At 32.4% G+C, this 12,866-nt stretch overlaps 1 protein-coding gene across 4 annotated transcripts; it reads right to left on the bottom strand.

The window, feature by feature from the left end:
- Positions 1 to 151: 151 nt before the first annotated feature.
- On the bottom strand, positions 152 to 12,371 carry LOC113849888 (probable protein S-acyltransferase 16). 4 transcript variants are annotated; one of them, XM_027480112.1, is made up of 8 exons: positions 12,358 to 12,371; positions 6,028 to 6,289; positions 4,317 to 4,409; positions 4,133 to 4,234; positions 3,717 to 3,794; positions 3,539 to 3,637; positions 3,361 to 3,456; positions 152 to 1,011 (listed from the first exon to the last, which is right to left on the bottom strand). In XM_027480112.1, the coding sequence occupies exons 1-8, from the start codon at positions 12,369 to 12,371 to the stop codon at positions 898 to 900; spliced, it is 858 nt and encodes a 285-aa protein (XP_027335913.1). In that variant the 3' UTR covers positions 152 to 897. The 4 variants fall into 4 exon arrangements, with proteins under 4 accessions (XP_027335913.1, XP_027335911.1, XP_027335915.1 ...); XM_027480111.1 differs by lacking the exon at positions 12,358 to 12,371 and having other exon boundaries at positions 334 to 818; positions 897 to 1,011; positions 6,028 to 6,456; XM_027480110.1 differs by lacking the exon at positions 12,358 to 12,371 and having other exon boundaries at positions 6,028 to 6,456.
- Between the last annotated feature and the right edge of the window lie 495 nt (positions 12,372 to 12,866).

The raw sequence follows: 12,866 nt of genomic DNA, 5'->3' as shown, positions 1-12,866 counted from the left end.
TTATTAAACGTTATCTTTTCATTTTATTGAACGCACTCAAATATAATAACATTGTCGGATAGGATATGGCAAGAGTCTCCCTTTGAATATTTAACAAATCGCTTAACTAAAACTCAAACTAGTGACCATATTGAAACAATCAAGTGATAATCAATCTACTCACTCGGAAATATAATTTTATTATTTGAAAATATATCTGTCCCTTCCCCTTCTTCAAGCACCTCCCAAATCCCAATCAACCCTTCCTTATGGTAGCCACCGCTAAGAATGCAGGGACTAGTCCACTTCATATCCTCCCCATTTCGAACAAACTAGCTGACACAATTTATGAAGAAAAATTGCATTACAATCAATCAATCAATAAAAAAATGGAAAATACAAATATTATTTGATCCAAGTTTAAGATACAGAAAATACAATTTTAGAATACAAAAATACAATTCTCAGAGGTTTAGAAACCCTTGATGACACTTCCTTTTGATGAGCTGGTTTCAGAATCTTTGTACATCTGGTTTATCAGCAGAACTCAATAGCTGTAACCCCACATCATCCAAAACCTAATGAGCGGAAGAAGGGGAAGGCAAGAAAGAAATCCTATTGTGTCGGCAAAAAGAGCTGAGAGAAAGTAGGCAGAAAAAGTGTTTTCTTTTATCAATATCCACATGGGCATACACATTACATTGCCAATTCCTTCAGGTATATGCAGCAAACAGCTCTTGAACACCTACACTTCGGCAATTGTGGGTGATCAACATATTAAAAAAGCCTATACTTTGTTTACATCGGAGCAGAGATAGCACATTACCAGTCATTCAGCACTGTCATCACTCAACCATTCGTCATAAGTGTTAATATGAATAACATTACAAATGATCACTGCAAAGAAATGTCAAAACCTCATTTCGATGTTGATGTCCCTTGTGTGAGATCATAGACTGTGCGGAACCTAAGTCCAGAACCTATATGGTTTGATGTAGGCCACAGCCAGCTAAGGATATTTGGTCCCAAAACCTGCAGCAAAATTAAACAGAAACTCAAGCTCAAATAATATATACATCCATTTTCTGATTTTTGTTTCAACAAAAAATGGGGGAGAGGAATGAGGCAAATTTTATTAATTGACGAATTAATACATAAAGAAAATCAAACAAATTTATTCACCAACAAACACAAATTGTATAATCTATCATTCTCAACTTTGACCAGAGCATTAGAGTATCAATCAAGTATAATATATAGTTCCACATTATCAGCTGCAGTTAAGTGATATAATTATAAACTTCAATAATATACTTAAAGATCCGTGTTTTATAATACGGTAGCAGCCAGTTATATTACAATTATCGAAATTGTGAAAATTATTGGTAAAAGTGGCTGCAATTATAATTAAAATAATGGTTGCAGAAACCTCAAAAAGACAAACCACGATATAGTGAATGCAATTACAGTTGAGAAATACAATTTTAAATGGAAAAATTATACTTTTCATTATCTTTCTTTTTTTTCTTTCACTCTAGTTCCGTAAGTTATGAAAGTTTCAATATGCTCTTCTAACTCTCAAATAGATCTTTTTCTGTTTTGGACGTTAACACCACTTGACTTTTCCCCTCTTCACTTCCTTTTGCTCCTCTTCCTCTTTTGTTTCGTCCTTCTTCCTTTTCCATGTTTCCACTAATTTGCTGGTGGTGGTAGCAGTGGTGCTGTGGTGCGTATTCTAAAGATAGTGGGGGAGCAGATTTGCTAGGTCTGGTTGTTATGAGTATGGTTTTGTTGCTATGTTGAGTGATTCTAGTGGAGGATCTTGGTCTTTGTTGATGGAGGTGGTCATCAACATTAGTTAGTGATTGGCTCTAACGGTGAACATGGGCCATGATTGGTGGTGGTTGGTGGTTGGTGATTCGTGATTCGTGAGGACTGTAGTGGTTTCTGATGAAGATGGTTCAGCAATGAGTTTACATTGCTAGGTAATGGTTATTTGGGTGCTAAGTCTGGTGTTAGTGGATGATGTGGATTGATGAGCACAATGGAGGTGATGGCACAACTAAGTTGTGACGTGTGATGACTGGTGCTCTATGATGTTGGCTCAATGTGGAAAGGGGTTTATTGTTTCAAAAGAAGAGGAAGAAATCGAGAGAACAATATTTGGCCAAAATAAAATAAAAAAGTTAACACAGTTTAACGTTCTTAACAGAAAATAATATATTTGAAACATATTTGAAAGTTAGAAGATCACATTAAACTTTTAAAAGTTACGGGACAAAAGTAAAAAAGAATAAATTAGAGGAACAAAGGTATAATTTTGCCAGTTTAAAACAATGTTAGACATATAGGGCCTCTTCATGAATCTTCACTGAACAGCTTAAGATTTATGGTGAGCTAGTTATGGACAATGTACAGCCTGTATGACATAGAGACCAAGACTTTGATCATTACTGGCCCTATTCTTCTATTAAAAAGTTATGTTTCGGCATATGGCAAGAATGAAGCTGTGCATTTGCATGTCCTAGAAAAGCAAAGCCAGGGTTCATCATAAAGACTTAGAGAGACACAAAGCCGTCTTCCCTCTATTGCCTGCAGTGAATTGCATAACTATACTAACTTGTACTTAGGCAAACCAAGATTGTTCGTAGTGTGTATCACTGGAAATGACCACACTAGTTTGAGTGTGCATGTCCTTGAAAAGCAAAGCCAGGGTTCATTATGGTTAGGAAAACAACTAATGGACCATTTAGTCAAGTGGTCTATGTGATACAGTGATATACCAAAGAATAATATTCAAGTTGTTAGCAAATGTCGATAAACTGAAATTCATAATAAGTGATAGGACCCCACATACAAAAGAAAGAGAAGCAACAATAAGCAATATATTAGTTAACAATTGTTGAAGAAAAACACAGATAGAACCATAATGAATTCTGGCTATGAGTGCTTAAATTTTCAGATCATCTAAATACAAATAAAATGACCTATCTTCCTTAACAGTTAACACCATATAAGGCAATGTTTGGTACATAGATTTCTTAGTATCACATGTTTCTTACAGCTTACAGAAACAACATACCATTCAAAATAATTATGACATTTATAGTTACAATTCTTTCCTATTTCAAAATGTGAAAGGAAACAGCCGTCAATTATTGCATCGAATAGATGTTCTTCAGTCTCAGTATATTTAACCCTACCCCAAAGTTCAACCACAACTCAATCCGTAAATCCATATCATACGATCAAGATGAAGCAAGTGAAGAAAAAAGAATGACCAGTTGAACGAAGTGAAAAAATGCAGGAGGGTGGGTGCAAAGAAAAAGAAGTGAAGACATTAAAAAAACTGGATGCTGTGGCATAGTAGTAAGTTCTTACAGATGTCAAATTCTCATACGGCCCAATGTCATATGGATGTTTATAGATACGCCCACCTTTCTCTGCTAGCCACAAAGCTCTCACTCCTTCACGATACTGCCAACATGTTGCTTAATTTAGAAAGTCGATATCTTTCTGGTCAAATAAACTAAGTTTTGAACTAAAAACATGTAATAACCTCTATCGTGGTCTTGTTATGTAGAATGAGATAGATATGCCACCCAAAAAGCACACATAAAGCTATGGATAAGGAGACCAGCAAGAGAGAAGAGACAACCTGCAAAACTGAAAATCATGAGATACAAATTGTTGAGTTCGCTTAAGTAAAATATCTATTCGTTTCTAACAGAACTTACATATACAGTTCTGAAAGAGCTTCCATTTTTCTCTTCATCCTGAATACCAACATAAGCTAGACTACCCACAAGTAAGATCTGTACATTAAGAAATATAGAAAACAAAATAGATTGTCAGCACATGCAGAACCATAAAATCTAGCACCCTGTTATGACAAATACAGAAAGAAAGAGAAAAATAAATCAGGCCACAGATTTCATTCATGCAAATACATTTTAGTGTGGGATTGGGTTAGGTTATTTTAATAAAATGAATATTATTTTGGAATGTTTTTAAGAAAGCTTTTGAAAAGAGAAAAAAAAAGACTATTTCTCAAAAAGAATCAGTTTCCAAACACTGATAAGGATATCATGATTGTAACAATAAACTCATAATAAAAATCAACTCATGTTTACAATGAAAAAAATTCACATACCAGGGAGTAGATGCAGGCAATTACAGCATACAAGACAAAAATGAAGAAGACCTTATAGTTTGCATGGCCAACGCAGTTATTTATCCAAATGCAGTGATGATCCTTACAACCAAAAGACAACAGTTTTCATCATTATCATGAAAATCCTAGATAAACCTTGACAGATAATTTAGATCACGCATACCATTCGAAGAACACATCTTTTACAAACCCGGCAATGATGTGCACGAGGAGGCTTATAGTGATTACACTTCTGGCAATATCTCAAATCTCCACCCTGCTTGCATATCCAAACAAACATCACTCGAAATTAATTTCCATGATGCTCAATACTAATATACAACCACTTAAATCCTTTAAAGATCAGAAATACATCCTTTTCTGTTAAGTGTTAATGTTCAAATAAACCATAAAATTAAGAAGCCATTTGATTATCATATGAACTACAACCATTTTCAGAGCATACAAATTCATTTAAGATGCTTCACAAGTTCCATGCAGTTCAGAAGTGCATTTGATCGTGAAAATAGAGAGGTAGGGCAACACGGCTACACCAAAGACCAATAAAAAAATCTATCCACCTGAAAACCACCGAAATTCTATAGCTACATTGTACTTAACTGAATAAAGGATAGAAAATTGTCTTTAAACAGCAAAGTATGGTAGAAAAACTATGAACTTTTTATCTTCTGACAACCAGAGATCCTTTTGCTCATTAGAGAAGTAAAGGGACAGAAGGTAACTGAAAAGGGCCATTATGCTACTTGCACGTGATCAGGATTAGAGTATTAAATTGAGATTGCGGTTGTGATATGGCTGCATTGCACATAGTCGAAACATGTGAAATCTTAATGACTGAAATGATGAAAAACCTTCAGAGGAAGGTGAAAACTAGTAGAAACCATTCTTTTCATCTCTCAGCCTCTCATAGTTTGGACCTTAGCATTGGAGAAGAAACAAGGCAGAGAAAACCAAAAGGAGCTAAGCTCAAATTAGCTAGACTAATAGACTCACCTTCAAACTTCCAAATTGATCCCACCCAAGTTTATCAAGCTGCAAGTTTTGAGGTGAACCAACCCAATACTTATCTCATGTCCTAAGATTGTAAATTTGACGAGTTAACTAGGGAGTTTGACATACATGGAAACGAGATACTGATTAATTACAAAAGACAGTCTCTTGAAAATGAATAAAGGTTTCCACAGGTTATATTATACCAAAGCCAGTGTCATATAAACAGGATTCTGAGATGAAGAACCAGAACAATAGCATAAGCATGGATGACTACAAATCATAATTTCTATCCAAACCAACCATATTGAAATCAATTTGCATTCAATCTCAATGGGCATGGCCGATTAGGAATATCATTAACCGCACTAATTCACTTTTCATATGGAAAACACTATTATGATGACACAACACCAACCTTTCTTGCACCACAAACACAACAATGAGAAGGTTGAAATTCATAACCCCGTACTCTTGATCAAATAACCCCGTTGCCTTAATCGCAACATCCATCAAAACCCTTCAACTATCCAGCAAAAACGAAGTGTTCCCCACCAAAATTCTAAAATATGCACCCTTGTGAATAACCAAAAACCCTAGTCTTGTAACAACACTATGCACCGAAAACTCTAAACCGATGGATTGTGTTTCAGAATGAAACGACCCTGAAACAGCATCAACTGCAAAATGTCATTCTTTCTTTTACCCGAAGATCAAGAAACGAAGCTAATTTTACCCCTAGAGACTTCGAGTTCCAAAAAGGCAGCACAAGAAAAGCAAAAATCATCGCGAAAAGAAAAAAAGGAAAAAAAAAAATCAATAATGAACGACAAACGATGTTCCAAACGGGGAAAACTAAACGAAAGAGAGAGGAAGAACGTAACCTTGCGTTTGATCTCATGGATGGGGCTTTCAACGTCTTCGACATCGGGCACGTAGGTGGAGGGGACCCGACCCGGATCCGAGGAAATGGCAGTGCGATAAGTGAAGGCGCACATGGAGGTGAGTACCGTGAAAACGACGACGTTCATGATACCCGGCGAAGAGAAGAGGCCGAGCCAACGGTCGATGAAGACGAAAACGGTGGAGGCGTATATGAACGCGATGGCCAAAACGACGATGCTTACTGGAAGCGAGAACGTGAAGCTCCGTTGCTGCTGCGCCTTCGTCTTTTCGGCCATTTGGATCGGAGGAGGCACCGGCGTTGCCGAAACGACGGCGTCTCCGCAAATGCGCGAGAGAGAGCGCTCCGAATTGGAAGTTTGGTGCGTGGTTATTATGATGATGACGATGCTGACTTGTACTCTCTAACAATAAATCCACACGGTGCCGCTGTCTTTAATTTTACTCTTTTGAAGGAACGGCTTTTTTTTCCTTTTTCTTTTTTCTTTTTTCTTTTTTCTTTTTTCTTTTTTCTTTTTTCTTTTTGTGGTATTTTCTTTTCTATCGTTGCTGTTTATAGCAAAATAAATGTATTATAAACGCTGTGCAAAGGATTATTATTAAAATCGGGTTGACCGAGGGTTATTTTCACACTTTGTGATAATTTTTAAAATTAATTTCAATTCAATTTGTTGTTTTTTTACGATTTATTATGTACGATAGTCTTTTTTAATATTAAAAAATTAAAATTTTAATAATTACGTACGAAAATTTACTTTTTATTATGAAATAATAAATTTTAAAATTTATACATTTACTTAATCCATGATTTTAAAATTAAAAAATAAAATATAATTATATCTTACATCCATGTATCTAAAGCATATTGCATAATATTGAGCATAAAAAAATTACATTATTTTTAACTGAAATAACGAGAAACGTGTAAATTTATCAAATGATTTTTACCAGGGTTATTATATTCTTAATTATGTCACATTTTATATTTAATTAGTTTTAATTTGATCTTTTGAATTTTAAGTTGTTTATATTTTTTAATTTTAAAAATATTATCTCTTAATTATTCTTTTGTTTCAAAACAACACAAACAAACTTAAGGAATCAATCTGAAGAAGCATATTCCACAAGCATCATAAAAAAAGCAATAAGTTTAGGGGAATGATTTTACAATCATCTAATGTGATATATTTGTTAGACAATTGACACATTAAACTAGCCTCCTTAAATATATGATAAAAATTGACAATTCTACATTGAAGTAAGTATTTAATTTCACCGATTAAAGGAGCAAAATAAATGAATGACAAGTTTAGAATCTATCTCTACCAAGACTTTATCATACTTAAGAGCTTGAACTTGGCAAAGACCAATAATAGTCCAAAGTTTAGCTGAAATAGACAAACAAAAGCTAAGTTTGCTGCTTAATCCCATTATAAACATCCATTGCTCATTCTTAATCAAGTCGCCACATGTTGATTTCATTAAATGCATATTAACTGACCAGTCTATATTAAGCTTCAACCAGCTTCTAAGAGGAGGATTACAACTAATGATTTCCTCTCTTTTAGAGCACCTATGAATGATATTTGCTGAAATAGTAACATTAGAATTAAGATAATCTACATAACTCTTGATTTGAGAAGAAAGGACAACACAACACTATTTACAAACTTATTATTAAAAAAAAAACCACACATTTTTTATGATTCCAAAATTTACCTACAGCCACTTGATGCTTATTTATTGTTTGTCTATTTACAAATACAAATAGCACTAATAAATGTGACACCTCAAAATCTCATTAATTTTAATTAGATAGAAATCACATCAATCTAATTAAATAAAAAATAAAAAGTTACAGAATAAATTAGAAATTAGAAACACACTTAGAAAAATATAAAAAAAATAGTCAAATTAGAAAAAAAATTGGACAATCAAACATGATGTAAACTAATTTTAAGTATAAACTAATTATCCAAATCACTTAAAATGATTCACAGCTATCTAAATTAAGGGAAATAAGTATTTATTTTAATTGAGAAGAAAAAGAGTAGAAAATTAAATCTAATTTAAAAAATTAGTCTAAAATTATTAAAATACCCCTAAAAAAAGCCTATAACGTTACTCCACTTTGAGTAAGAAAATGATTTTTAAAAATTTAAAATTTTTATGGCTATTTATTGGACCAAATAGGGTTATGGATAACAACTGAAAAGTCTAACAAAATGTTTGAAAAATACTCCTTATGTGATGTGAAAATGACCAAATTTTGAGCAAAGTTTTCAAAATTTCCAATCCTATTCAATCTAATCCAATTTGCACAGTTCTTGTGACTTGAAAGGGAAGCTAAATGTCTAATAATTAAGCAAGAAATTAGCTAAATAGGATGAGCCAGTAGGAGAGGAAGTTAAGTACACCAAAACTTCATGGAAATGACACTTGAATCAACGAGAGATTCCTATCCAATTAGCCTTAACAAAGTGCAACTAAATCTTTCCAAAATTAGCCAATGATTGATGATTATTAGAGAGGAGAAACCAGACTTGATTAGTAAGAGAATTAAGAGCCAATCAAGTAAGTACATAGAGACAAACCAAATGACATCACCAGAGTCAAATTTTTTCAACATGTATACAAGACTTTTGTGGACTATTTTCCACATGAAAGGAGGTTGAATGAGGAGCTACTCTCAAAAGTAAAAATTATTGTCGTATTCTACACTATATATTTGTAAGCTCCAACACACACACAAAGAGTCAAGGAAAAGTTTGAAAAAATAAAATCCATGCAAAAAGAGACCTTAGTTCACATAAAAGTCAAGAAGCAATAAGAAAACACTTAGCCAAAATTTCTATCAACCAAATCAAACATTCTCAATCACTTAACAATACCAAACACATACCAAAGGAACTCTACCACCCTAGTCATGTCATAATTTGTGCCCAAAAATAGGAAAAATAATTCAAAGAGAAACCAAACAAACATTAAGTATCCCACTACCAAAATTAAGTAAAAAGATTCCAACATTTGAAAAGCCAAAAGAAGGTCTCAAGTCTCAACCATACCAAGAATCTAAAGAGGAGTGGTCAACACTCATTCGCAATCCTATAAAAATTCAATACAAAACCAAGTAAAGGACTTAGAGAGACACATTAGGCGTTCCATAAAAACTTAGAGAGACACAAAGAAGTCTTCTCTCTATTACTTCTAGTGAATTGCATAACTATCTTGATTTGTACTTAAGCAAATTGAGATTGTTCAAAGTGTGTATTACTAGAAGTGACCGCATTAGTTTGAGTATTGTGCACTTGATAGTTTGATCCCTTAGGGATTAATGTAGTACCATGTGAGACACTATCTAGAAGGCAATTACAAAACTCTCAATCACTCAAGCATGAAAACTTAAAATCAAGATGGAATAATTAATTACTCCATGTTGAAATGATAAGAAAACATCTAAAGTTATTTATGTTTATTTGTGTGAATTACTTATATTCATCAGTTGATTATTTTCCTTATGAGACAATTTATAAAAAGAAGTATACTCATCCTTCCTATTCTTATGTCTCTCTTTTATGAATTTTATGATAAAAGGTGAACGATGATAGCCTTGTGAACTTGTACATGGTATTTTCAGCTTTGGCATAGGAATCTAGACCTTTAATCCTATGAATTAAATTATGATGTTCAATGGTGTTATCATGTATACTTTAGGTGAGATTGAAAATCCTTTTATTCTTTCCTCCATCACTTATAAAGGGTTGCGAGTAGAATTTCTTTTTCCTCAAAATTTTACTTTGCATTACTTGGGCTTGGATGGAGGTGTTTTTTTTAGGATCTCTTTTATTTTTCTATTACTATATATATATATATATATATATATATATATATATATATATTTATCTTTATATATATAAAAGTAAATATGTTTTTTTTTGTAACTTAACATATTAATATCAATTCATTTATTCTTGTAAAGTTTAAGGCAGTTTTAAATTTTAATATTAAAAGTTTACTTTAAATTTTATTATTAAAAATTGATAACTGTATCTAATTAATGAAGAATAGTGGATGAATAAATAATAATTAATGAGTTTATTATTCTAAAGGTCATGCAACAATATAATAAATACAAAATAATATTAATTTAATGCGATTAACATATTTACATATTTTTTTAACTTAATATTAACATATTAATATTAAATATTATTGTATTTATTCTTAAAAAGTTTTAAGGCAATTTTGAATTTTAATATTAATGAATTATTTTAAATTTTATTATTGGAAACTGATAATTGGTATTTGATTAATGAAGAATAGTGAAAGAATGAATAAAATTTAATGAGTTTATATATTCAAAAGGTCATGCATGTTATATTTGAATCTGTTATGGATAATTAAATGCTTTTAATATGGTAAATATAATTAAATGGTGCATCAGAGCTACATGGACAAACCTAAAATATTTAATAAAGAAAAAAATTATATTTTATTTAGTATATATAAAAGAAAATACAAGTTGTTTGTTTAAAATAATATTTTTCCAAAGCGGCACCTAAGATATCAATGCTTTCTGAAATCCAACATGGGAAGGTGGATTGGAGGATAATGGTTCAAATAATCTATTTGTGATTTTCTTCTGAGTATAAAAATAAAAGTAAAGTTAATAGCATTGACATGATTTTGGCCGATGAAAAGGTAAAGTTATTCAATTTCTTTAGTCAATGTGTATAAAAAATTTTTATTATTTAATTTAATTCCTCCATCTTCTCTCATTATTTTAGAATTCAAGAATTCATTGTATTGGCAGAAGGATATTATATTATGTTATAAAAAATTATTGAATGAAGGTAATGTGTATATCATGAAAAATCTTATGATAATTACTCCTAAAAAGAAGTTGTGAACTACTAAACACAAATGAAAGTTAATTTTGATGGCAACCACCAAAGTTTCTGAGGTCAAATGTGATAACATATCTTTTAACTGTTTTGATTTTGTTTCATTCTAAAAAATTTTCAGTGAGTTGAATAAACTCTATCTAACTAGTGAGTTCTGTTTTTTCTAATTTTAATTGCTTTCATATATGCTACTTTATTATTTTTAATGAATCTTTGTCGTGTGTTTAATTATATGTCATTGGTCATGTGATTTGTAACATCCCAAATTTTGGTCTACATGGCAGAGAGTGTTAATTATTAATTAGTGACTCTTTTGTTTGATTTTTAGTACTCTAGTTCAGTTCTTGCTACAACTGTTTAATCATATTATGTTCCCTGCTAGCACAATTATTTCTCCCAAGGTGTGTTTAGTTAATTTCGTATGTGTATGTCTATATGATTATGTGATCAAGTTACCTTGACTTAACCCAAGGTTAGTGAGATTAGCCTGGGGGCGAGATAGTCTTTTGAGTCAGATGAATGGACCCTATTTCTTTCATTCCCCTGATGATTGTTATTAATGTTACATAGTTCTTTTAATTCTTATTATTTGATTGTGTGATGTGCTTTCTTAAATTTAAGTGGAACTGCACGTGTAACTTTCTTTATTTATATTGAATGTTCATTAGGTTCTAATAGTGGATGTACTTAAATCTTCCAGTATTCTGGTACCATGCACACTAAGTTAGACCATTAATGAGAGCCATCATCTATTTTTTTTACCCTACAAGTCACGTGTACTACAAAGGACCCAAGAGGCAAGTTTTAATCTTTCCTCATTTAGTGCTAGTAACCGAAAATTCATTCATGTCCAGGGGGGGGAGAATCGAATTTAATAGCCTAGGATTCTAGCTCCAAATTAAGTATACTTAATGCAATTCCATTGTTCCAGGTTACCCTAAATAAATACAGCCGCCACCTCTTGGACTGCCATATTTTGATTGGATCTTATTTAAAAACTTTCCTTTTTTTTTTTTATATATAGTGCAACCGAAAATTTAAAGCCCCAATCCTTTTCTAGAAGGAAACTTTCCATATTCTCGGCACTTACACATAATTGCCACCTTATTCATTAATGCGCCTCATGATTTTATTTAATACCCCTCTTTTAAATAAGGTAATCAGATTTTCGTTATTTGTTTATGTAGGAAAGAGAAAGACACTGGCCATAATGACCTAGATTCTGAGCCTAAATAATTGCACTTAATACAATTATCAATTCCCTAGTTACTCTAATTAGGTGTAGACGAGGATGGAGTTTTATTCCTTTCCTTAATTATAAACTTTCCATATTCTCGTGCACATTTAATTAAGGTAGGTTATTAATCATAAATTAGCGAGAATCTTGTAGTTAATTAGAGAAGATACCCTTGCCTTTTCATTTACTCGAAGAAACCCCCCATTTCCTCATTTAACCGCCATTAAACTCCCTTAATTACCCACCTACATTAAATACCATAGGGGAGTGAAAAGGCGCCTGCTTGATTCCCTCCACATTAATCCAATCGGTTACATGCATTTAGTGGGCGTGCCAATCAGCTTGAAACGTTCCACCTGAGGCAATTAATTCCCCAGAACCGTGCCTGACATCAACTATATATATTCCTTCCTTAATTACCTTGTATTTATGGTAAAACCCTAGGGAGATTTGTGTGAATGCATGGCCAAAAGTGGCGCCACCTTCCATCAGAAAATTTAAGTAGCCACCCTGCATTAATTGCATGGCATTACCGAAAACAATCAATCATTCACATTATTTTGTTCCTAATAACCATGTTTTAAATTGCTTAAAACCGAGGGGCCTCTCCTGCCTCATTTAAACCATCATTAAAGTTACCTAATTTAACTCTTAACCGCATTTAACCTCATGAGAAAAA

The sequence above is a fragment of the Abrus precatorius genome, unplaced genomic scaffold (assembly GCF_003935025.1).
Source record: "Abrus precatorius isolate BTA unplaced genomic scaffold, Abrus_2018 Scaffold9, whole genome shotgun sequence".
NCBI classification, from domain to species: domain Eukaryota; kingdom Viridiplantae; phylum Streptophyta; class Magnoliopsida; order Fabales; family Fabaceae; genus Abrus; species Abrus precatorius.
Note: the sequence above shows the minus strand (reverse complement) of the source record. Positions and strands in the feature narration are given on the sequence as shown.